Source organism: Dryas octopetala, chromosome 3 (genome assembly GCF_963921425.1).
Source record: "Dryas octopetala chromosome 3, drDryOcto1.1, whole genome shotgun sequence".
NCBI classification, from domain to species: Eukaryota; Viridiplantae; Streptophyta; class Magnoliopsida; order Rosales; family Rosaceae; genus Dryas; species Dryas octopetala.
Window position 1 is genome coordinate 10,781,988 of NC_141368.1, and position 27,592 is coordinate 10,809,579.

A 27,592-nucleotide genomic window follows, 5' to 3' on the forward strand; every position below is an offset into this window, starting at 1 on the left:
ACTATGCTCAGAAACTTAAAAATAAAATAAAAAAAAGATGTAACCATGAATCACAATACTTATAAATATACATTTCGTTTTCTTATGAACATGTCAAAAATTCATAAACCAACATAAAACACAAAAATTCAATATTATAGTCACATTCACCCTTGTTGTATTTATCGTTGCAAAATTCTTATCAAACATGAACTATTTATGTCGAGTTCTTGTCGAACAGAAATTATCGGCGCTATACAACGTCTCATGTGTACATTTTTTTAAGTCGAGCTTCTTTTTTTAATGTAAATTTATTTATCATTATGTTGACTTTTTTAACATTTGGAAACATTAAGTGAGTTAATTGAACATTAGAGGATGTAAAATGGACATTTAAATTTACTTCTTAAAATCTTGGTCTCCTATATTTTGAACAAAAAAAAATATATATATATATAGTAATATTTCATAATTAAATTAACAACCAAAATTACATAACAATATTCATTTTAATAAATAAATCAACTATTAAACAAGTGAGCAAGATTCTTAGATAACTAGAATGACAAAACCTCAGTTTTCACCAGTTTCGTTGAGGTTAATTATAGTTCCCTATAGATATCCATAATACATATAATAATTAAATATTATTTACCAAAATTATATAGAAATTAAAAGTGAGTTTAATTTATGTTAATCATATATTCACCGTATTCATCCAATGGCACATCATAATCATATGATGTGGTAAGATAAGGACCTCCTGCTGTATGACCATAATTTGCTCCACCATGGTACATACAATGGTTCTGCAGAACTTTTAAGTACCTTAGTTCATATACAATTCTTATATCTTTTTTTTAGTTTACTCCAATATCTTAAAAACACAAAATAGTAACGCCATGTGACAAATTCATAGATGAGGAACTGGTTTTAAAATGCCGAAAGATGGATAAGACATGATCATACATTCTACTATTCTAGTTACATAGCTCAATCAAATCCCACCAGCTTGTGAACTGTAGCATGTGAGATGGATGAGAAGAAATTAGCAGATCATGCTCACAATATGATGTAGTTAAGCAAATCAAAAGATTTTTACTATCTGCATAAATTATGTGATCACAACATGCATACAGTTGGCCTAACTGAGTTAGGGGTGGCAAATTGAGTTTTGTGATGGCATATCATCTTGGATTTGGATTTGAATAGTGCATCAATCAAGTAATCAACCATAACTTAACCTATGATACATGATTTGATATTAATCCGATATGTTAAATAACTTGTTTATTAAACAAAAATTTATAAAAATATTAAGTATTTACACATTGAACCATAACTTAACCTATGATACATGATTTGATATTAATCCGATATGTTAAATATCTCGTTTATAAAACAAAACTTAACAAAAATCTTAAGTATTTACACACAGACGTTTGCATAAATACTGAAAAATGTAAAACTACATGGTGCATTGCCAGATGTAACAATCATCAATGCCGATTCACTATGTGTGGGCGTGTGCGTTGAATTGTAAGGCATTCTTTTTTGGGTACGGTGATCAATCCCATTGAAGCATTCTCCGATGCACTCTGCCTTTGAGATTATGATGTTCAGCAATGTAATGGACGCAAACAGCTAATAGAGCGAATTCATGATCTCATAAATTATCAAATTACGTGGGCAAAACAATAAGGGACAGCACTGACTGCCCCCAAAATTGAGGATAGAACTTAATCCATTTATTTATCATGTTTAATTAAATCCTAATAAATTATCAAATTACATGGGCAACATAAGACAATAAAGCAATCAGTGTCCTGAAAATTCGTGAATAAAACACAATCCATTCATTAATCATGATTAATTAAAACACACGTCCCCTACATTTTGAACCAAATATAGCGATTTCATAATCGTTAAATAAAAAACCAAAATTGAAAAAAAGTTTGATTTTAACTAATCAAAAGAAGTACTTTCCAACTACAAGGTTTGACCCGGAGTCTCAGTCTTCCTCCTCCCCTTCATTCTCAGCAATGTTGAAATATCTCAGTTCATAGACATTTCTATCCTTGTTGGAAGCAATCACTCGGAGCCAATCTCGGACATTGTGTTTCTTTAGATACTTCTTTGTCAAGTACTTCAGATATCTGAACCACATAAACAACAGAAATACTTGTAAAACTGCACAAACACTCAAAATGTACTTGCTCAAAACAACCTGAAGTGATGATAAAGTTGAGGAAGAAAGGATGAATATAACTGCAGTTAAACTTGCATATAGAAAAACTAAAAATTAGGCCCCAGGCTGTGGGCAAAATGTAGATAAGAAGGTGATGGCAAAACAACACCAAAACCCTCATGCTAACTTTAATTTCACAAGTGTCGGAACATCAAATGAGTCACAATCAGACAACTAGCAGATGTACAGAGCCAGCAATAGAGTGTTTTCTATCAAAACTTATTTACTGGTTCAGTATTTTCAACATAAAATAACTCCATGTAAATCAGGCCACTATAAAAAGTAAGGGCAAACAAATACAATAGTTATAACAACCTTTTTTTTTTTGTTGAAAGTAGTTATAACAATCTTCTTCACTGCTTGGAAGTATCAAAAAATAAATACAAAAGTAAGATAAAGGAAAACAACTTAATGAAACTTTAACCCTGGTATGACTAATATAGATTAATTTCCTTTTATATCTGTAAGAGTGACAGTTAAGAGCAGCATAGATATCATAGCCAAGTTGTCAAGTCCCCAAAATGATGCTACATGAAAAGATGCTAGATTTCATTTATAAAGCTTTTTAAGCAGAATCAGAACTAAACAAAATTCAGTAAGTATCACACCAATTGCTAATTTAAGCCACAGGCATTCCATACCAAAAAAACCCCCATTAATACAAGCACACCAATAATAAAAAGCAACCAAATTACCTCTTAGAGAAGTTACTGTCAGAGGTGACAGTGATCTTGCTCTTCTCACGGGTCACACTGACACTGTCACCGAGCGCACCAGCCTTGCCTCCAACCTTGATCCTCTCCTGGAGAAACTTCTCCAGGGATGCAATGTCCATGATTTTGTCTTCCACAGGCTTTGCACAATCAATGGTAAAAGTCACACCCTTCTTCTTCCCCTTGGGACCAGCTGCAGTTCCTCGACTCATTGTTGATTATCTCTGCAACCCACACATAAATCAAAACTATGACTAAAATTCACTGGAGAAATATGTCATTTGCATACATCTGTGTATATATGAAAATCAAAATACGTAGCATATTAACACATGAGATTCAGTATCACCTCTCACATACTTTATATATCTAAATTTACATACAAAGTTACAAACACAAGCATTTATGACCTCAGATTACATCCATTCACAAGTATAATTAATATCGCATCGATTCACATTGTAATCGGTTTTCCTTTTTTCCATCCATCAAAACAGAATTGGACCACAAATCCAATTCACGCCAACAAAATTAAAGGTTTGGATTGGATTGATTTCGTAATTGGTTTTTTTTTTCTATCTTTTTTTAAACAATTTGGGATTCTTTTGCAGATTTGCTTAATTTGACAAGTATGCACATGCAACAACTTATGTTTTCTTTTAGAGTTTTGTTTTATTTGTCTAGGGGTTGTATAACTTGATCTGAATTTATCTTCAATTTTCAATTTCTTGTTAGATTTTTGTATTATTAAAATGTATATCTTCTTGACTTTCAGAATTGCAAGTCAGTTGAATTCATAGCAATTATAATGTACAGATATTTGAAGTCCAAAAAAACCCAAGCATAAATCATAAACACAAACCAAGCAACCACAAGCATAACAATCAAAAGTTAATTCAAATTCAATTAAAAAGAATGAAATCATCAATATTAGACCAAAACCAACATATCTTGAAAACTATCAGAAATTTTGTAGCTTGAAAACTATTAGAAACATTATAAGCATCCCAGTGCCAGAGGCACAAAGCCAAGGCAACTAAGGGGCTGAATCAAATGTCCATGAAGGATAAGCAACATAAGTATATGAACCCTCTTCCACAAGCCTAAGTTCCAGCTGCATGTATAGAGAATGAAGTCCAACAATCAATTATTTGCTTGTAAAACCACATAATTACATCACTGTGCATTAAATTTCATAAGTTGAAAACAGTCAGGTTCCACATTTTGATTTCAAACTCAATCTAAAATCACCAACAATTAATTCGAACTAAAATGAACCCAAAAAGCAGCAAGTCAAAGTCTGAAATAAACCCAACAAGAAATTAGAACTAAAAAGAACCCAAAAAACAGCAGCTGAAACAAACCCAATAGCAACACTATCTAAAAAGAACATCTGCAATGTGTGCAATGGAACAAAACAAAAAGAAACAGAACATACCTAACGGCGAGAGAGAAGAGGTGATGGGTTCTGTTGGAAAATGGAAAATAGAAGAAGACGACCAAGGTGGAAGAAGTGAAGGTGGGACTGAGGAGGCGCTGCGGCTTGAAGCTGATATAAAGAGAAAAAAGAGAGTTAGGGTTTCCAGCCTGCCGAGTACAATATCAGGTGTAAACAGGTGTATGCTAATACAAAGTTTCATTTGAAAGAAAGGGATAATTACAAAAATAAACCCCTAAAGTATGACTGGTTTTGCACATTGCCCACTTAAAAATATTTTATGACACTTAACCCCATGAACAGTAATATGAACTATTATGTGTGTCTCACAGTGCCTAATTCCGTCAAATTAGAAAAACTAAAATAAAAATCTCTAAGACCAGCAAACCCCCATAATCCGACCTCCTCACACCAACTTGCAAGGTTGGTTCGATTCCTGAAGTGAGGAAATGCTATTAAGATCGATGTTGAAAGGTGGACGACACATGATCATGCATTATGGTCTATATCTCAATCACGTCTCACCAACTTGTAAGTTGGGACGAATCCATGACTTAGGAGGTAGCATGTGAGATGTATGAGACAAAATTAGACGATCATGCTCACATTATGATTTAGTTTTTATTATTTTTTGACAAAACACTTTGCTTTAGTTAGGTGCCCAAAAGACTTCCAAACAATCTGCATCAGTTATGCGATCGCAACATGCGTGTGTTTGGAGTTCTAGTAGCTAAGGTGGCAAATCAGTTTTAGCTTGTTTCATTTTGAATTTGTACCCACCCCTCGCAATGCCACTTGAGCTGAAGCTCTTGACCAATTTGATTATGTAACATGCAACATACAAAAGAGAACCCGCTATATCTCCTTGAGCAGAACCTTTTGGTTTCTTCAAGGAAAGGGTATAACATCTAACTTTCCTCCAATAATCATTGATGAATTTGTTTAGCCGTTTTATAAAAAAGGTGTGGGAGCATTAAAAAGTCTGCAACCTCTCAAGTGAAACTAAGGATTTAGCATAATGAGTTCTAGAAATAACCCTTCCATAAATTAATAGAAAATAATAATAATCCACACAAATAAATTATGTGAACAGTTAAATATTCAAAAGAAAATCTACTACCAAGGAGTTTCACCATGAAGTTTTTCATGAAGTTCCCAACTTGAAACAAGCAAAAGAAAATAACAAACTGAAAACAAGTCCTGCTATTCTAATGGGATGGGAAAGATCATATCTAAGCCACAAGGGTGCTGGCGGTGGTGGATTCACTGCAAAAAGAGATCAAAGAAATAAGCATGTCAGGTACTACTACTACAATGTTGACATAAAAAATATGAGACAATTTCAATTGAGCAAGCAGCAGATGCAAATGATGCAAATTAACAATAAAGCACTCGTGGAAAAATACAGTTTAACATAGAGAACCGCTGCAGTCATACTATACAGATGCCAGTCTATAACTAGCATGTTTATGGAATTGGGGGAAAACCAAACACTACTGACATAGTTTACATAGATTTCATTCTGAGAGGAATAATTTCTAGAAATGTATAAATGCCTTATACAGCATGTTGAAATTTGAATATTTGTTTCCCACATACAATAAGTTCTTCAGATTTTGAATGTAAGGCGAAAGGCAACATCATTCACTGTATGCAGTAGAATCATAAATTTTTTTGGAGGAGCTAAGGCAGCATTTATTCTCAAATAGAGTCCTTTATTTTAGTTCTATGAACTGTATAATATTTGCATTGATCTTTGGGTACTAGTAGGATTATGACAAGTACTACAAACTAATAAACTCCATGCAACTCTCAATGTTAGAGTGAAAAATTCCATTACATGTCTTCAACTGAGGCTAGTGGAACCTGAATATTCAAATGTAGAATAAAAAACAAATCCGAAAAGAACAAGATGCTTACTATTTCCACACTGGTGGAAGCTTCTTTGTCTTCTTGTAGTAACGAGCTAGGCGATGGATCCTGCTCTCAACCAGAATCAGCCTAAATTTAGAATCCTTGTCTTTCCTGTTCCTCTCCAAATGCTTCCTAATTGAGACGGCTTTCTTGATGAGGTGGTACAGATCCTCAGGTATTTCAGGAGCAAGACCTAACCCCACAGAAAAATAAATAAATCATTTACTCAATTTTTCTGGAAATATAAAACACTATAGAAAACAAAATCAAGAAAAGACGCACCATGAGCCTTCAGTATACGCAATATCTTGCTTCCTGTAACACTCTTCACTTGAGCAATCCCATGAGAATCTCGTAGAATCACACCAATTTGAGATGGTGTCAGACCCTTCTTGGCAAACTTGCAGATGTTCTCCTCAACCTTAAAGACAAAAACCAACTTGATAACTATAATGCACAAAATGGAACCTTGAGTTTTAATTCTTTAGCAGTAAGAGTCGATTCCCCTGGGAAAAGCAGTAGTAATAACAACCAAACAAACTTTCATTCATTCAATAAAGTTTTGAGGGGAATAGGTAATGCCTTTGCCACTAATGTATGGCCACTAATGTAAATTACTAAATATAAAGAAATAACAAAATTGATTAAATGAAAATGGGACACAGAAGACATACTTGAAGTTCTGATCAGTGTAAAATACCAAAAACCACTGAACTAGAAGAAAAGAAAAGGAACAGGTTTTCCAATGTTTCAATTACAAAGATACTAAGTACAATCACAAGGCATTAACAGACTTGTTAGTACAAAAACTTGATTCTAGTTAGAATAATACTAGTATATAACACAGTATAGACACAACAATTCAGACTCCAGGTTTAATTTGGTGCACATAGCAAGGAAATATGTAACCAAATTAAATTCAAAGAATCTGTTACTTCATATGGCACCCTATAGCTCTAAAAAGATAGTGAGAGAAAAACCCAATGAATATGAGTCTTAATAAATCCTGTATATTTTTTGAGAAAGATGAAATAAATATATCAAAAGCTCCTTTTTTTTTTTTTCTTCCCCTCTCGGTACATTTCTCATCACACAATTCATTCACTGAAAAGATGGATAAAGAAACTTATAAAGCTCGCTAAGTTTGAGCTAAAAATTAAAAATGTAGTTGATTTTCACAGAAAGCAAGCAAATCATAGCACAACCCAATTACTGAGTTAAGAATTAGAGTCAGGGTTTCTCACATCCTGAGTAGAGATCTTCAACCAGCTCGGAGGGGTCCTCTTGTACGGCAGAGCAGAAGCCGATATACCCTTACTGGAAAACAGCACCAAAAAGACATCAAGGTCAGACAAATCAATTGCTCGAGCTTGTTACAGAGCTGGTTCAGAGAAGAAGAAGAAGAAAAGAACGAACCCTCTACTGTGCATGCGACCCATGGTGACGGGCTAGTCGTCTCTCAGTGTCGTTCCTGGTTACTCTGGCTTTGCCTCTTGCCGGCTGAGAAACCCTACGAATAGAGAGAAGGTATGGTGGGCCCCAACATCTTTATTTAAAGGCCCGTTTGTTAGCACCCTGAAGTGGGCTATTTTGGGATTATCCCTTGTGAGCCAGCATGGGCTTAAATAACAACAGCCCACAATAAGAACAACTTTTTTTTTTTTGGCCATGCACAATAAGAACAACTTGATCTATAAAACATGTTTCTTATATAACTTGTGTTTTTTTTTTTTGTAAAACCAACTGTCATTTACATATAAAACCAAAAATAGCTTCTTATCTTATATAAGACTTCTAAGAGCATTAGTTAGATATACAGTAGTGCTAGATATACCACATTTTTATACCATAATTTCATACCACCTTATGTGGCAACTTACATAGCATTCATACATTGGATATTAAAAAATAAAAATAAAAACCCAAAAAGAAAAAGAAAAACTATGTTCAATAAAGTAATGACACGTGAGATGGTATAAGAATGTGGTATAAGAAATGTGGTAAGTATAGCATTATTCTTAGACATATAACAAAATTAAAACAAAATTGGAATATAATAAAACCATATACAAATAAGTCAGAACTCTACAATAGGTCATAGAATACATATTAGAAAATGAGAAAATGTATTCATTTTCTTTTTATAATACTAGTTAAACGTGTTTAGTGTGTCACAATCGTGTTACATTGCTTAACACTAACGGACCAGCCCGTTTATTATTCGTGTTTAGCAGGTCATAACACATTCGTGTTCATGTCAAGAAATGGTCAACTCAAACCCGCTAACTTCGTGTCGGGTTTAAATCATATTATCGTGTCATGTCAAAATTTGTCACCCTTAATTTCATTGTTTGCTTTGAAGAAATAGAATTGATTTTTTTGGTAACCAAGGGTGTCTTGGGCCAGTTTTCGCGCACAAGACTAATCCATTGAGCTGGTCAAAGACAGGCAATCCACGTCGGGCGTAGAAATTCACAAGAGATTTTATCTCTCTTGTTGTCTGGCTCCAAGGGTTGAACACTTTAACCTGCAATACATAAAGAAAGATGAGAAACAATAGATGCTCGTGTTGCCTTTTAGGCTTTGAAATCAACTGAAGTATGTTTACTGATTGCATCATGCTTCTAGTATTGGCTAGTCCCAAATTCCTTTTCTTATGTAGATCCGCGTACGTACTTTAATTATTTTGATTTAAGTTTGTTTGAACTGATCCGGATATATAATGTTGTTCTTTGATGACTACCAATGGCAAAGAGAAAAATTATTTCATTTGTCACAGAACTGGCAGAGAGAAAAGTTATTTAAATAATCATATATATATTGAAAATTTAATTTGTCAATGTAACCAGAGTTAATTGATTACACCGACAAGATTTTAGTCGACAAACATATATATAATATGTCAGGCATCTTTACAAAATTTTAATTTTGTTGGTCAAAAGTCCTTGTAACTCATCACCAAACACCTTCTTAGTCAATTAATTGCCCAATGAACTCTTTGTTTGTCAAATGTCTTGTTTCTCTCAATAAACTTGTAATTCTAAAGAGATTTAAGTTACAGGACACTAGAATGATTATAAGTTTCCAACAAATATACCAATCAAGACTCAAATACTGACTACGATAATGATGAAAGTATCTTTAAGCATGCATACTTTGGATTATAAAGATGAGGGAATCCAATGAATTGTATTTTGATGGTTATTTTTTATTGTGGTTTCATATTTTTTGTTAACCATTGTGAGCAATAAGATAACTAAGGAAAGTAAAATCAAATAAAAAATAAACTTTAAAATTTGTAATTTGCTCCAATACCTCAAAAACATAATATAATAAGACCAAATAGTAACATATTCTTATTGCCATGGAACTACTAAGGGTTGTTTGATCGAGAACAATATATTGTTATTGATGAAATGTTATTATATAAGATGCTAAAAAGAGAATATACATGATCGTGAATTCTGGTTGCAACTCAATCAAATCCCCCACCAACTTTTAGTGACTTACTATATAGCATGCAAAATTGATGAGACAAAATTAGAAGGTCATATATATATAGGAAACTGAAAAACTTACTCGCGCGGCATTCCGCATAAATTATAAATTATTTATGTGATCGAAATGTGCATGCATTTGGGGTTAGCAGTAACTGATTTAGTTAATATAGCTTTGACCAGTCACTGTAGTAAATTGATTAATATGTTATATAGATTTGTATATTTATGTATCAATGATTTATAATCTATAAGTTTATTCATGCAAGTTTTCTTTAAAAAAAAAACTGAGGGGCACAGTCTACAGTATATAAACCAGTGCATCCAAATCATAAATAAACCCCCTTTGTACCCCTTTTTTTAAAAAAATTAACAAAATTTAACTCCTCAAGCTCTCCCTCGTAAATTTTACAAATAAGCACTCAGGACCAATTCTAAGGAAATCCAAGAAGAGAGACTAGAAAACATTTTGAAAGGGAAAATAGAAAATAGAAATACTGGAGGGGTGAATTTTTTATTTCTGTCAAAAGAAACTTTCATCAGAAGCCTAAAACCAAAAGGAAGACAAATTAACCATATAGGCCCAAGGTGCATGTATGGCAGATTACAAAACATACCATAATATTGGTCCATCCGATCATAAGATTTGGCCCAGATAATTAAATAGAGAAAATAAACCAACCCCAAATTAACAACATCTAAGGTAAATGGGTGATTAATGGGGATTTCAGCAAAATTGTGGGCCAAAGTAATTTTGGCTAGTTTTGACTCAATTCCTTGGTTTCAAAACCCTGAAATCCTTTTGAGCTAATGAATAAGCTTTGGTTTCATCCACAAATTTGCAAAGTTTACAAATCCGTGCTATATGATATCTCAGGTCAAATGGTTTAGATTAATACAAAAAAATGATAAAATATATTCAATCAACATTATATGCCTCAAATTAAAGATTTATGTGATTTATATGAAAAAAAAAAAATCAATTAATTAAGTTCGAAAAACAAAATAATTTTGAAACGAATTCATTAATTCCCTATACATTATATGTCATCATTCTTCTTCTTCTTTTCACGTAAATTTCAAGTTTTTCTTTTCTTTTTCACTTTTTTTTGACAAATTAATTAAGGATCGAAACTAACAAAGCTAATACGTACAAATTTGGGAGACTTGAATATATGAAGGATATTTAACATGTACATATGACTTCAATATATAACAAGAGCATGTACAACATCAACATATACATACACAAACTCTCTCTCTCTCAAAATTATCTTCATCGGGATCTCAATATATAACAGCTAGTGTTGAGAATCAAATTAAATTGCTAAGCTGCTTGAAGATTATTTAATTATTTTTCAAGCATTTAACATTTTGACATTCTATTTCAGACTAATAGACGAAGCTAGCAGTGCTTCCAAAACCCCGTCTCAAAATTAAAGACCCTCTGATAATAAAGTCATGATAGAATATATACTCATCCCCGAAATAAGTGCTCCTCTCCTGATCGGTGATCTATATGCTTGATCCAACGGCTAGGACCCTTCTTTGGCCCTAGTACACAACTACTACTTCCACCCCTACCACCACCACCACCACCACCAGCACCCCCTATATGAGCAATATCCAACCCCATCCCAACTGGCAAAAATACTGACCTCACGACACGTGTCCCCCTCTCAACCACACCAAGCCACCTGAACCCAGAAATGTTTCTCCCTTGCCATGCATTTTTGCATGCAAAAACCGCCCCTCTAGGGCTCACCTGCGCCCTCCCAAAAACCCTAGAAAAGTCCCTCAGCCTGCAGTCCACCACCAAAAAATCAACACCTACCAAATCCGCCGCCGCCGTCTCGGCCTCTCCCACCACCACCTCCGGCACCGGCGACACGCCAGAGTTTCGCATGGCCTTTAGGTATTCCAACTTTGACCTTTCGTCCGGGACTATGCACACGTGTCTTCCGCACGTATGGCGGGCAGCAATGGCGAGGCCAAGGCTTGTGGCTATTGGACCGCCGTAGGACCAGGCTTCAACGATCAGCTTCACGTTCCAGCCGGCCGCCATGGCAGAGAGCAGCTCAGCAACACCGGATTCTGATCTAAATTTCTCACACTGCGTATGCAAATAAAAATATTAAATAACAACTTATAAAATATATAAGCTTGGAAATTAATAATTACCAAAGGCTCTTGGTGATCGATCAGATTGTACTTACTGTTTTCACAGTATCTATGTAAGCTTTTGAAGCAGTTTCTGGAGACCAAGTGAGCTTCATACTCTCTCTCTCTCTTTCTTCCTCTCTCAACTGGGAGGATATTGATATATGGAATGGGACTGTGGGCAATGTTAGCTAGATTTTTTTGCTTTTAAATGGGGTTGAGAGAGAGAGCTAGAGAGAGAGAGAGAGAGAGAATTGTCGCTACTCGCTAGCTAGAAAGGTATATACGTGGTTTGGTACACAAAATAAGATGGCGTTGACATTTGGGCACAGAGTTAGAACATGTACGTAGAGTTGGCATTAAATAAGAAGATATAAATACAGGTCATCTGGACGTGCCTATATGACTATATCGATCTCTTAAATAGGCCAAAAGGGAAATTTTAATTAATTCATTGATGATATCAGTTTGGCATCAACTTGGCAGTTTCAGGGGATTAATTATCTTTAATTTCTCCTCTGCTGCATGTACTCATAAATTGACAATTGTACGGTATATTGCGTATGACTCTTAATTATATCAAGTATATAATATTTGGAGAGGTTCAAGTGTGAGCATGTGAGACATCCACATTTTAGAAAAAGTATGGCAGACCGCAACGCAGTTTACTGACCCAAATATCTACCGTATGTTAACGTTTTACAAAATAATTTTTTAAAAATTATATTATAAAATAAAAATAGCAAATTAAATTTTACATTCTCAAAATATGAGAAGGCATGGTAACATAATTGAAAAACAACTATATAAAACAAAAATAATGAAAACACATTTGATATTAACCAATTATTATAACCAAATAATTATATTCACAAAAGATATTAATTACAAATTATTATTAATCAATTTCATAAAATATATAATTAAAAAAAAAGTTTCATAAAATCCAACCCACCTCGGCCGGCGCGACTACCTTAAAGGTGGAAGAGTTGTTGGTGACCGTATTATTAATGGAGACAACATTGCAAGCACCTATATATGATCTAGTTGAACAAATGTATTTTCTCTATGTAATGGTTGTTAAGGCTCGTGAGCTTCATGTCATGGATATTACGGGAAGTCTTGATCCGTTTATTAAAACAAGAATTGGAAACTATAGAGGGATTACAAAGTATATATTTTGAGAGATGGGTAGAGAAAGAGAAATAGATAAATAGATAAATAAATAGAGGAATAAAAGAGAGATGAAGAGATATGGGTGAGGTGGGCAGCGACAGGGGGTAAGGCTGCCACCGGAGGTGGGTCTGGCTAGGTGGGGAGGAGGTGCAGATCACATGTTTTTTCATTTTTTTTTTTCAGTTGTAAATTTTTTTTTTATTTGTATCTATGTTCTCTATATTTTATAAATTCACTGAAAACATCATTTAGTTGTTTTCTAAATTTACACTGTAAACTAGAAATTATATTTTGTGTTTTTAAAAAACTGTTTTCTCAATACGGCAACCAAACGCATTTTTGTCATTTTTTGAATTTGTAAAATGAAAAACCGTTTTGTAAAACATTACCAAACACATTATTTTTTTTGTTCATTCTCTTAAAATTAATAAAAATATAATGAAATTTGATGACAAATGGAGCACTTAATCTAAATTAATTGACAATATGAGGAGAGGTCCAAAACCTTTATTAGCACTTATACAAAGTTATAATTTTCCAATATATGACAACAAATTTAAAATTCTCCCAAAATCTATATTACTAAAAAATTGATTATAGTAAACAAATAATTAATATTTTTAATTTATGGTCGAGAATGATTCGTGAAGAAATTTAAAAATTAATATATGGTTTAATTCAATTATTGAACTACAAGTCAAGCATATTCCCACTATCACGTCACACTTAAAATTGTATGTACATAATATTTATTTAGAATTTAAATGTATAAACCAAAAATAACACACTTGGAGACAACTCTTAACTATAAATTAGTTAGGCTAAATAGATATCTCAAAAAGAAACCAAGATAAGGTTAAAAAAAGATTAATAAACAAATTCAACTACGACTAGATTGCTTTGGGCGGCATAAACAATAGAGATAATTAGGCTTGGATTCTTTAGAAAAACAATTTTTAAATGAAGATCGGGGTGTTTGAAAATTTATAAAAAAATCTTTTTAATTCATAATAAAGTATTTTAATTTATATATTTTTTTAAATTCATAATAAAGTCCTTTTAATTTATAAAAAAATTTATTTTATTTCATAATAAAGTTCTCCTCCGATTTGAAGGGTATTTACCCTTCTAGGGTGAGTGAGCCCAAAATTTCGGAATTAAAATCTAACATAAAGCCGTCAAAGAAGAAAAATAAAAGAACTTGATTAAAAACTACCAATCTTAGTCTAAAAAAAACCTCATAAAATGGACTAAATTCTAAGGGACCGTCTGGTAACGTTTTACAGAACAATTTTCTAAAAACTGTATTGTAAAATAAAAGTGACAAATTAAATTTTGCATTCTCAACATATGAGAAGATGTCTGGTAGCGTAATTGAAAAAAAATTATATAAAACAAAAATAATGAAAACACATTTGATATTAACCAATTATTACAACCAAATAATTATATTCACAAAAGATATTAATTATAAATTAGTATTAACCAACTTCAAAAAATATATAATTAAAAAAAAAAAAGTTTCATAAAACCCAACTCACCTCGGTCGGCGCGACTACCTTGGAGGTGGAAGAGTTGTTGGTGGCCTTATTATTAATGGAGACAAGACTGCATGCACATATGATCTAATTGAACAAATGTATTTTCTCTATGTAAGAGTTGTTAAGGCTCGTGAACTTCCTGTCATGGATGTTACGGGGAGTCTTGATCCGTTTATTAAAGCGAGAATTGAAAACCATAGAGGGATTACAAAATATATATTTTTAGAAATGGGTAGAGAGAGAAAAAAAAATAGAGGAATAGAGAAAAGATAAAGAGAGATAGGTGAAGTGGGCAGCGACGGAGAGTAGGGTTGCCGTCGGAGGTGGGTCTGGCTAGGTGGAGAGGAGGTGCAAATCACATGTTTTTTCATTTTTTTTTTTCAGTTGTAATTTTTTTTATTTGTATCTGTGTTCTCTATGTTTTCTAAATTCATTGAAAACATCATTTAGTCGTTTTCTGAATTTACACTGTAAACTAAAAATTCTATTTTGTATTTTTAAAAAACTGTTTTCTCAATATAACAACCAATTACATTTTTGTCATTTTTTAAATTTATAAAATAAAAAATTAAAACACGCACCCTCTCCCTAAATAATATTACTTTTTAAGCAAGCAAATATTAATTAGTACGTAGCAACTTGCAACAACTAAGGATAAAAATTTTCTTAGATTTTGTCCACAAGCGCTGTCAAAGTAAGTACCGTACGTACGTTGATGTTTCCAATAAAGGATAAATTATATGCATTTTTTAAATCAACCATGGACTTATTCATGAAAGCTCAGTAATTTATACTATAATTGGTAGATAGTAGCTAGTGATCGAAACGAATAAACAAGCTCAAGCTGCAAATTGACTAATTAAGCCCACCAATTTGAATGCCGACATTTCTACAGCTGCAGCTATACTAATGTGCAAGTTTATTTCCACCTTATTTTCAAGCATCCTTTATCAAATTAATTAATCTATAGGCTTTCGACCAAAAACATAATAATAATCTATAGGTTTATCCACTATACAATGTGATCTTATAATACTAATAGTTCATTTTTTAGAAATTCATTCATAAATCAATTTTGCAAAAAATAAACTAAATCATAATTATTTATCCATTTAATTGTTAACACAATTATTTTAATGTTTTATCGAAAAAGTTTGTTCGCCAATTTTTTTGAGCACAATTACCTTAATAATAGTTTGATTAAACAATTTCTGATTTAGTATATTTTTTGCAGAGTTGATCGTTGAATAAGTATCTAAAAAATAAACGGTTCAGATTATGAGATCACATTGTATAGTGGACCCAAAAAGGTGGTTAACGTCATATTATCTTACTAACTAGTTAGCATCGTATTATCTTACTAACTAGTTAGTTTTAAAGCGCTTATCTTTAAAGGTGAAAACTATATATACATATAGGTATACCATATATAAAAAAACGTTGTAGGATTAATTAGTATGATAATATGCGCTAACCACTATTTTGGGTTTACTACACAACTTGATTTCATTATTCAAACAGTTCATCTTTTAGATCTTCATTCAAAGATCATCCTTACAAAAAGTCATTCAAATTGGAAATTATTTAGCCATTGAATTATTATCATAATCATTTCAATGTTTATCGAAATAATTGTGTTCGTCTATTTTATTGAGCACGATTAGCTTATTAAAAGTTGATTCAATGATTTTCAACTTAGTTGATTTTTTATAAGGGTGATATTTGAATGGGGACCTAAAAAATGAATGCTTCGGATTATGAGATCCATTGTATAAAGAGTCCAAAATGGTGGTTAGCATTGCATATCTTACTAATTAGTTAACTTTATAGCGCTATTGTGTCATATATATTTATATATATCTAAAGAATTTAAGTTCAAATATTCAAAATACTATATATATATCATAATTACTTATTGATCACATTGATCATCTTATCGTTCACTATACGGAATTCATTATATTATCTTACTAACTAGTTAGCATCGTATTATCTTACTAACTGGTTAGTTTTAAAGCGCTTATCTTTAAAGGTGAAAACTATATATACATATAGGTATACCATATATAAAAAACGTTGTAGGATTAATTAGTATGATAATATGCGCTAACCACTATTTTGGGTTTACTACACAACTTGATTTCATTATTCAAACAGTTCATCTTTTAGATCTTCATTCAAAGATCATCCTTACAAAAAGTCATTCAAATTGGAAATTATTTAGCCATTGAATTATTATCATAATCATTTCAATGTTTATCGAAATAATTGTGTTCGTCTATTTTATTGAGCACGATTAGCTTATTAAAAGTTGATTCAATGATTTTCAACTTAGTTGATTTTTTATAAGGGTGATATTTGAATGGGGACCTAAAAAATGAATGCTTCGGATTATGAGATCCATTGTATAAAGAGTCTAAAATGGTGGTTAGCATTGCATATCTTACTAATTAGTTAACTTTATAGCGCTATTGTGTCATATATATTTATATATATCTAAAGAATTTAAGTTCAAATATTCAAAATACTATATATATATCATAATTACTTATTGATCACATTGATCATCTTATCGTTCACTATACGGAATTCATTATTATTATTGTATTTAAAAATTAGAGATTTAAATTTAGGATCTCTCTAATATTATTGGAGAAAAATACCACTAAATGTGGAATTCACTTACCTAAATAAATTTATATGAAATTCATCTTCGAAAAATGTATGAAATTCATATAAATTTTATTTAGGTAAGTGAATTCCACATTTAGTGGTATTTTTCTCCATTTTTCAGCTTGGCCAGAAAACAGAAAGAAAAAATGTATTCAGCAGTTAATAAAGTACAAGTAATTCTTAGCTATATCAAGGTTCACAAACACAAATTGTAATGTTTTATTTTGTTTGGGTTTGTAATAAAATTATAGTGTTTGCCATCACTTATGGTAGTGATGACAATAGTACGTTAAGATAATTAATTTACCAGTAAGCAATAGCATTTAATTAATTAATAGATATTTCAGACAAAAAAACAAAATAATATCCTATTAGTTCTAAGTCAGTATTCTTTCATGTCTAAATCATTAGATAATGACGTTCGCTTGTTATATCTTCAACATGCATACACAAATCCCATTAATGGTTCACTGTATCAAAGTATGTTGAAGTAGAACAAAGTCTTCCAATTCATCATATTTCGTTAATCATAGTCAAGTACCATTTTTTTTTCACAAAAAAAAAAAAAAGTCTAGGCATACACAAAATTAAACATTTATTAGTATAGCATATTCAATCGTTATTCCTTAAATTTGTTTATCAAATAATGTGTTAGCTAGTATACATATTAATATCTTATTTATTATAAATAAATAGTATTTCTAAGAGCTCATTATTTTTTATATTATTATCTCTACTATTATAAATCTATAAGCCACTTTTGGTTGAATTGCCATAAATATCTTTTATTAAAAAAAAACAACCTAATAAAATGAGGGTAAAGATGTAAAATTAAACAATAAAACATAATTAATAAAGTAAACAAAAACTCCCCACCATCTCATATTGTCAATTTGTCATTACATGAGATTAGAATTAGAGAGAGTGGAGAGTTATAAAACTGCCAGCATTCCACATTTTTTCAAAAACAAGTTGCCAATAAAGAAATGATTAAAATTAATAATACAAAATAAATGATAATTTCGATAATGAAAAAGTCAATTGGCACGCGCCTTAAGAAACTAGTCTAAAAGATATAAAAAAGTGTCACGTTATAAGATGAACATATATATCTGATGATTAGTCATTAGTGTATAGCAGAACTCTAACTAGTATAATCATAGGCTCATAGCATGACGTACTAAGCCTTAATTATTTTAGATTTGTCGCATCAAGTACGGTTTATTAATATATAAATGACAAGGCAAGTTGCATAAGCAACCTCAAGTTGCTATATAAATATCTACTAATTGGTAAGAGTATTATTAATAACCAACATATTTAGCGTTAAGTTAAGAAAGGAGGATATTGATATTTAACTAATTTGGTGATGTAAATGATAAGATGGTAGTATGGTACGTTACTAATTTTAAGTCAAGTAGACATTGCACCATTTGAAGTGTACGGTCATGATGTACTATATCTGGTCTGGGTACTTCTAGGCTAGTTCTAGCTAGGCGGCCCTGAACTGAAATGTCAACATAGTACGTCATGAGTTGATGAGATTTGTAGCAAGGGTTTTTGAAGTAGTCAACTAATTTAAAGGTACCTCTTAGTCAACTAATTTAAAGGTCTTTGACCCAAAAAAAAAAAAAAACTAATTTAAAGGTCTAATTAAAATTAAATTGCAGGTGTGGACTGTGGAGGCATGTGCTACTGTAAATATCACCAAAAAAATGAGTTCTATATGCTTTTGTTACGTCTCCGGTCTAATGCATTAGGCGTATAAAATAATATTTAATTGGAAATCAGATATTTTTATGCATACCCGATGTATTAAACCATCTTTGAACTAATGCATGCGTGCAATGCTATATATATTACGTACCATTTGAGTAAAAAGTTCAAGAGTGAGTGGATAGTTAATTAATTAGGGTTTTGATTCTTGCAAGTGAAATTGACATGGCTTGTCAGTATGTAAGGATCTAGATCTCCTGTTATGTTTTTTCTATAGTCGTTTAAATTTGTTTGATTTTTAATCTTATTTATAGAAAACAAGTTAAAAGTATGGGCTTCAGGGAATTCAAATACCAATATTAATTAATGTTTTTGGCTCCTAAAAATGTGTTTGGATGAGTTGTGAGTCTTGTGACACCATGTTAGAGTGCTAACATGTCATTTCTGTTAGTGGGAAGTTCTTCTCTAGCTAGTTAATGGCCTTGTGCTGATGTTCTATTTTTCTTTGCGAATTGAATTATGTATATTTTAAGTGGTGTTTTATCCAAGAGTTGAAATAAATAAAACGGAATCATTTTTATATTTGGATCATTTTGATGTTTGATTCACGTATGAGCATTCTCGAAGGTGGAAATACACGCAAATTAGTTAAATTTCATTTCTAAAATCGACTGGAGTGTAGGACTTCCAAATCCCGCATGCATGCAAATTCTAGACTCGGAGCTAGAAACACGGACCCAAAACACTAAATACATAAGGGTCAAAAGTCTCATCCTCTATCTCCAACCCATCTTCTAAATTTCAATCTATCTCCCCCTAATAGGGCCAATGATATATATATCCAGCTAACATACTATATCACTATAGTTGAATAAGATTAATTCCCTCATCTCACACCAATATATATATGCATAGCCTTTTTACAATATATATATATATATATATATATATCAATGCTCTAAAACTAACTGGTTAGTAAGTTAATACAAAGCTAACCACCCTATTGTGCTCACTACATAATGTAAACTCAAAATCTGAACCGTCTATTTTTTAGGCCATATTTCAAAAATTATCCATGTAAAAAATCTATAAAATCGGAAGCCATTTAGCCATTTGATTATAACAACAGCTATTTAAATGCTTTTATCGAAAATATTGATCGTCTATTTATTTGATCTTAATTAGATGACTAAATGATTTCTGATTTAATTAATTTTTTTGTAATGATGATCTTTAAAGTATGACCTAAATAATTAATGGTTCGGATTATGAAATTAGTTATGTGATGGGCTCAAAGACATGGTTAGTTTAGTATTAACTTGCTAACTAGTTAGATTTAGAGCACTCCTCATATATATATATCAATCAATAATAACTAGAGCAACAAGAGATAGAATATTCCAAAGCTACAACTTTGCTCATCATCACAACAAACGACAAACAAAGAATAAATGAATATAAGTAAAATTGGAAAAAGAGATGTTGCCATCACTTACCTCATAAATGAAATTAAGTCAAAGGATGATAACAACCCCAAAAGGATCAAATCCATTTTTCTATTTGGTTTGGTATTATCTAAGGCGCGCATGTACTCACCTGATCATCAGCCAAATCTTAAACACGATCTAGAGAAATTAATTGAAAAATTCAGATTGATCGACCATGTCAATGTCAATCAGAATTTTAAGAGTTTTCATTCCAACTGCTTCGTGTGGTCTCTATTACAGATTGGGTTTAGGATGGGTGGGCCAAGCAACTCTTCCAGGCCTATATTATCTGGCCCAATTTTTAAGAGGCTGAAGTATGAATATGTTCATCTGGTAAGACCAGCCTTATTTATTCTTTAAACCCGTTCGATTTACCAGCCCAGATTCAAATTATACAATCTTCCCTGCTTAGCCCACCTGTGTTTTCATAATTTGTGTACTAAATTTGAATCTCAAATAATGTATCAGTAAATAAATGAGCCTCAAAGTAAATTATTTGTAAACCAATAAATATTGCCACGTTATTTAGAATACAAATGTTGTACACAAATTTGGGTCTCTAGAAGTGCTCTTACTTCCCAACTTCAAAATTTTAAAATGTGATCAGCTCATGTCTCAAGCCTTTTCTTTAATAAAAGGGCCTACACTGCACACTAATTCTTAGAGGTATGCCGTATGCCCTATAGGGAATCCTTTTACAATAAGGCGTGTCCCATGTGTTATGTGTCTCACCTCATTGTGTAGGGCATGCTCAATGGAAGACTGTCTCCCTACTGCATCACACCATTGTATTTTTATCTGAATATGATGTGGCATGAGCTACCGTGGAGATGTTTAGTAGTGTTGTTCTATGTTGGAGCAATTTTTACTTTTACTGCAGCTCAATCTCAATCTCTGCGAAAATGAGCAAAAACCCAAGAGTCCCTCATTTTTGGATGATTGGAGAGCCAGCCATTTCAATAATCATTTTATTATATATCTTTCTGTACCATTTTCTCCAAGGAAAACGATAAGGAACAGAAACAGGCAGGTAATTAAAAAACGACAAGAAGCATTCACAGGCATCTTTGGCAAAAGCAATGGATTTGGACCTATGTGTATCACAGTCTAGCTCTTAGATGCATAATAGTTCTGATATGCTACAATACATAAGCCTATTATCACCCTGGTTTACATGCACTACCAAATAAACCAATTGGGGATGCTTTTATTGCTTTGTATCCTGTAACCATTTTGTCCATTTCCTAGCCAGCCAGTTCTGAATTCTGATCCTTAAACAGTTTCCATTTTACAAGTTGGGCTGCAACATGCTTGATTAGTGCTGCTGTGGACTGACTGCTTTCCCTTTCCCCTAATTATTACAAACTCCAACAATGGCAGCTTATAAAGATCAAAGGTAACATGCAAACCTTGGGAAGTACAGTTTGCTTCCATTTACAATTTTGCATTAAGTATAGTTCGGCAAGGAACTAAGGAAGATCATAGTTTACATGCAATAGCAAGCCAATGACATTCAAACACAATAGCTTCGATATCTAAGTTATGCATGGAAACTACAAATAATTATCTTGCTAATTGAACTCTCTACATGGCTTACGTGTAACAAAGACAAATAATCAGAGGATGAATCCTCCCATCAAAATCACTTATGATCCGCTGTCATATATTACAAGTTTACAACAAACCAGTACATGCATACATACATACCATTCACGAAACCTTCGGTCATCAAGAAAAGGACACAATAGTGAGAAGAACACAACCTCAGCATTAGTCAGCAGTTAATTGCTTCACCTAAACCTCTAGTTATTTGATGGAGGCAATACCTCCATAAGAAAATCAAGTGCAGACAAACCCACTTAGTTCTTTCACCACATTTTCTATGGATGGCCTGTGATTGGGAGACTCCTGGGTGCAAAGAAGAGCAATCCTTCCAAGTTTAGTTGCCTCTGATTCTGAAAACTTTCCCTCAAGGTTGGCATCAATAAAATCTTCAAATCTGCCTGCCTCGGCCCCTTGGCGAGTCACCTGGGTGATTTTACGTTTTCCAGAAAGGATTTGAAATACAAGCATGCCAAATGCATAAACATCACTCTTTCCAGTGAAGCGACCAGTGGTCGTGTACTCAGGAGCCAGGTATCCCATGGCAGCACTGGCTTTGAGCATGGAGAAGATAATATCATCTGCAAGGAGTTTGTGCAAGCCCGAATCTGAGAGTAAGGGGTTATAGTGGGCGTCAATAAGCACCTTCTCTGCTGATATACTCTGGTGAACTATGGCCGGTTTGTTGCCTATATTTCCATGCAAATACCCAATTCCTGTCTCCAAAGGTATGTCAAATATTCAGTATACACCAAGCAATAGAAGGGAATAATATATTCAGTACACAGCAAGTAATAGAAGGGAATAATAATTACTTTCAGTAACGGGTAGCCAGTAGAAAAGTCAATAATTCCAGTACTTTGGTGATCTTTCAGTGTGTATTTTTTTTGTTGCCAGACCATGAAGTGAAATTAGTCTTCTGATTTTTAACTTTATAAAGTAACTTTTCTCAGTGTCCATCAACCCCTTTTCAATTTCTTGTATAGTAGTGTTGATAGCTCAAAAGTATAAGAAGAACAAACAAGAAAAAGAAAAAAAAAAAACAATGACAGTAACTTTTATTGAGCAAGAGGAGATACACTGACCTTTAGCAATGCCATTGATTATAGTTACTCTGGTTGACCATTCAAGAACCTCCCTACTGCCATCCTTAATGTCAAGAAACTGTAACAGACTTTCATTTGGGACAAAATCATAGATAAGAAACCACTCTCCCCTGCCTTTGGAACAGCAAAAGCCTCTCAACCTAACAAGATTTTCATGTTTTAATGAGGTCAATATCTTCAATCCCTTCAAAAATTCAGCTTCATCAGACTTACAGCTTGTCTTGCCAATGCAGTTTATAACAACAACTGATCCATCTCTTAGGATCCCCTTGTAGATGGCAGAAAAATTGCTCTTCCGTAACAGATTGACTTCTGAAAAGCTCTGAGTTGCACGCTCCACTTCTTCTAAATTGAACATAAAACTCTCAAGAACTTCTTGAGAGTACCCACCGCTACCTTTAGCCAATGGGTCCCATCCATTAGAATACTCCAGACTTATGAGAAGAGACACGCTCTTCTTGTAAACTTCCTTTGCCTGGTCGGTACTAAGCCTGCTATCCAAAGTGTCAAAAGTACTCCCAATTTTCTGTTTCCGGCGACGATACCATGAGAAAGTGAAGAGCCCAGCTACTGTGAAAGCAACAATAACTCCAATCACCCCAAAAACTATACCAATTTGTGGGGATTTTGATGATCCTGAACAGCGGGTTTGAATGCAATGGGACTGTAAATTTGCTGGCTCAGGGAGACCTTCTGCAGTAGGTGAGCCAGGAAGATCTTTTGCAGAAAGGTTACCAGGTTCATATGGTTCTGGCATGCTTGGGTTCCGAGTAGTTGTGCAAACTTTTAAGCCAGAAAACCCAACCCCACATAAGCTCGGGTTGTTTTCGTATTGGAATCCTCCACTAAGTCTCTTTAGAGCTGCATTTCCATCCACAAACGCAAAAGGTCATATCAAAATTCTTAAGAGAGAATAAGGAAAGGAAAGAAAATAACAGCACTAGTTTTTAAGTTGCTGAGAGCCTGAGACTATATTACCTGGAGGGACATTGCCTGAGAGAATATTGTTGCGAATGTCAAGGACTTCTAGCATAGGAGCATGAGCTAATCTTGCAGGAATTGGACCAAATAAGCTATTAAAGCTCAAATCCAACCTTGTTAACGTCCCCAACTCACCCAAACTTGCAGGGATTGCCCCAGTTAACTGATTGTATTGCAGTGCAAGAACACTTAGCCTTTTAAGATGTCCCAGTTGTGTAGGTATGTTCCCAGTCAACTTATTGTAACACAGCTGCAAAACTGCAAAGTACAAAGTACAAACAAAGAAAACTCAGATTGAACTAATATGTTTAATCAATGAGTTCTACACTTCTACAAATAACCCTGAAAAGTTGATGCTATTCAAAGTTTCAAACTGGAGGAACCGTTTTTGAAAACCTAATGATTCATTGGACAAAGCAATTCATTTATTCGGAGAGGTTTTTGTAAATTCTTCCTGTTCTGTATTAAACTATTTCCTTTCCTCCCTCCTTTTTCAGCTAGATTATCAAAACGGTTTTAAGTTCATTTCTTGAATAAAATAAAAAAAATTAAAGTTAGGGAAACCTTTCATTCCATTTAATATTTCTAACTTTCCAGGAGAAGAAAGTCCATCTGAAAAAAATGGGAAAAAGTAAAATTAAGCTTTTCACTGCCTCCAGATTTTCTAGAAAGTTGAACTCAGAATTGACCCGGTAAATGCAAATGTCAAACCAGATCAAACCTAAACCAGTAGAGAAAACAAGAAATATGAATTGGGAAAAAAAAGAAAGAGGAAAATTTAATACAACAAGACTAAAGCTTTCAAGTTCCAAAGACCCAGAAAGCTGGACTAAAGTAATTCATTTAGTAAAGCTTTCAAGTCCCAAACTGGACTAAAGCTTTCAATGCACCCACTTTTCCCCATATGCGATATTAAAGAAGAAAGCTTTTCACTGCATCTAAATTCACTTAGTAAAAAGTAAATTTATTTTTAAAGAAAAAGGTAGAACAAGAATTCCAACACATTTAAAAAATAAAAAATAAAATGACCATTCTATCTCAAACAAGCACAAGATTGAAGATATTAAACAAAAATCAAAGGCCCACCTTGAAGATTCGGCATGTCACCAATCTCACGAGGAATTCGTCCAGATAGATTGTTCACATTGAGGTACAAGTCACTGAGCTGGTTCAGACTAGCAATCTCCTTTGGTATTTTCCCACTCAAAGCATTGAAATGCAGGTACAGACCCGTCAGGCTCTTCAGGGCACCCACAGCTGGGGGTATTTGGCCCCAGAGACCCTTCCCTTGCAGAGAGATGTTGGTCACAAGGCCTTGCTCATTGCAAGCCACGCCTTCAAAAGCACCATTGCTACATGGGTCTGAGTGAGAAGTCCATGAGGTCAAGAACTGGTTTTGTGGGTCCAGAGAGGCCTTCATGGCCATGAGAGCAGGGAGCTCAGTGAGTGAGGAGAGTGAGAGATAGGGGGAGAGAAGAAGGAGGAGGAGGAGGAGAATGGAGAGATGGTGATGCATGTTTGGTTTGAGGGAAGGTGGAGGAAAATGGGAGGGGAAGTGTGAGAATTTTTGTGGGTGGGTGGGAAAGTATGGATTTTTTTTAGTTTCTGCTTTCTGGGTTGTGTTGGGTTTTTGAGGTTTTGAAGTAAAATAGGTGGTCTACACACTGCATAATGTCTGAGTAGATAGCAGGTGTTGTGTTTGGTTTGAGGGAAAATGGAAGAAAGTGGCTAGGAAACTAGGAAAGTGCTGAACTTTTCTTCATTTTTGTTTTGAGTGCGTGGGAAAATGTGGGATTTTTGAAGTTCGAGGGAGAGTGAGTGAGTTTTTTTTTTTTTTTTTTTTTAGGTTTTGAGTTGAGAGTTGAGACTGAAGAGTGAGGTTTGGTTTGAAAGTGAGAGACTGAGAGGATTCGAATCCTAGTGGACTGAGCAGGTGTTGACAGAGTCACACTGTCACACACTCTTCACTCTTCAGTGCTTGAGAGTGAATGATTTTCCAGCTGCGTGCATATGTATTTTGAGTGCTTTATACTTTATACTTTATATAATTCTTTTGTAAGTTCAGCTAAGCATATGAAAATTTAAAAGTAATGGGTCCTACAATTAATTACAATTGTTTAGGAATGAGCTCTCCTTAAAAGAGACATGTCAAAAATTATCATACATATATAAATGTTCTCAAAAATTTGATAATTGATCCAACATTTATAATATTGGGTGCAATATTCCCTCTTACCAGTAAATTTTTTTATCCTATTTCAAAACAAGATTAGCCTCAAATTTCTATTATTTTTCTAAAACAATTCTCTTGTAAGTATAAAGAATTTCTGTTAGTTAGGTTCTCTAGCTTGTATGTCCTTTTGGTTTTCCTTCTGATTGCTAGTCTCTCTGTTGATTCTAGTTGGAGGTTGCCATGTTTGTATTCTGTTCTTCTGACTTGGCCTTTTAATGAAAGCATCTTTGGACAAAAAAAAAAGGAACTGGAAAGATGAAATGCATTTCAAGTGGAAATTATAGCAAGTAGAAAAATAAAAGAAGCATATAAGATAGATAACCAACTAGAAGTGGAGAGTTGTATATTACGATAATAAATTTTAAAACTATGGAAAAAATGAAGTATCCAATTTAAAAGAAACTAGCAAAGTAGCAATGGGTGGAAAGACCCCATACCTCATATTTAATTATGCAAAGTTTTACATTTCTGATGTGGAATACTCTTAAGAAAATTATAATGTAATGGGGATATAATTGATCTTTTCTATACAATGGTTGCAAAGAGTCTTCTCTTAAGATGTAAAGATTTTATACTTATATGAGAATTTTGCTATGATATGATTTTCTACTACTAATTTCTCTACAACTGTTTCTAAACTATAAAAGTCAGATTATATATAAACAGCTAGAGTGCTGATAATCTATTTGATCACTCTTGCAAAAGCAGCAAGATATACTTGAGGAGCAAAATTTTTATTGCAATGCTACCATAACTTAATCCACAAATAAACATTATGAAAACAACTGTAGTTAGTGGAAGTAGTAATTAATAACAATAATAGTGAATTTGTGAATGAGATAAATCCATTTTTGAAAGGGAAATTAAAACAAAATAAAAAAAGGATGTCATCCTTTCGAAATGGACCATAAAGGGGCTTTAGCGAGACCACTTGAATGCAAAGGATGGGAAGGGAAAAAAAGCCTAAAAAGGTAGAAGATGGCACAAACAAGGAGGGCAGAAGTTGGATTCTTTAGTGCCTCTTTTCAATTGGGAAGGCAGTGAGGTGAAGAAGAAATGTCAAGCTGGTGCACCATGCTCCCCTGTCTCTATCATTTATTCCAAGACATGTGAGTTGTTTGTCACGGA

General features: G+C 33.2%; 4 protein-coding genes across 4 annotated transcripts; all 4 read right to left on the minus strand.

Annotated features, from left to right (window-relative positions):
• Positions 1-1,812: 1,812 nt before the first annotated feature.
• Positions 1,813-4,539, minus strand: LOC147290799 (large ribosomal subunit protein eL22y). The gene is made up of 3 exons (XM_086235673.1): positions 4,379-4,539; positions 2,923-3,164; positions 1,813-2,135 (listed from the first exon to the last, which is right to left on the minus strand). The coding sequence occupies exons 2-3, from the start codon at positions 3,150-3,152 to the stop codon at positions 1,991-1,993; spliced, it is 375 nt and encodes a 124-aa protein (XP_086091799.1). The 5' UTR covers positions 3,153-3,164; positions 4,379-4,539; the 3' UTR covers positions 1,813-1,990.
• An 858-nt stretch (positions 4,540-5,397) lies between these two features.
• On the minus strand, positions 5,398-7,850 carry RPS13A (ribosomal protein S13A). The gene is made up of 5 exons (XM_086235746.1): positions 7,709-7,850; positions 7,537-7,609; positions 6,575-6,713; positions 6,299-6,485; positions 5,398-5,644 (listed from the first exon to the last, which is right to left on the minus strand). Exons 1-5 carry the CDS (start codon positions 7,729-7,731, stop codon positions 5,611-5,613), a joined length of 456 nt encoding a protein of 151 aa, XP_086091872.1. The 5' UTR covers positions 7,732-7,850; the 3' UTR covers positions 5,398-5,610.
• Positions 7,851-11,266: 3,416 nt separating this feature from the next.
• LOC147290801 (ankyrin repeat/KH domain protein (DUF1442)) lies at positions 11,267-12,065 on the minus strand. The gene is made up of 2 exons (XM_086235834.1): positions 12,006-12,065; positions 11,267-11,902 (listed from the first exon to the last, which is right to left on the minus strand). Exons 1-2 carry the CDS (start codon positions 12,063-12,065, stop codon positions 11,267-11,269), a joined length of 696 nt encoding a protein of 231 aa, XP_086091960.1.
• A 9,858-nt stretch (positions 12,066-21,923) lies between these two features.
• On the minus strand, positions 21,924-26,048 carry LOC147290802 (Leucine-rich repeat protein kinase family protein). The gene is made up of 4 exons (XM_086235488.1): positions 25,318-26,048; positions 24,229-24,489; positions 23,230-24,111; positions 21,924-22,860 (listed from the first exon to the last, which is right to left on the minus strand). The coding sequence occupies exons 1-4, from the start codon at positions 25,745-25,747 to the stop codon at positions 22,382-22,384; spliced, it is 2,052 nt and encodes a 683-aa protein (XP_086091614.1). The 5' UTR covers positions 25,748-26,048; the 3' UTR covers positions 21,924-22,381.
• Between the last annotated feature and the right edge of the window lie 1,544 nt (positions 26,049-27,592).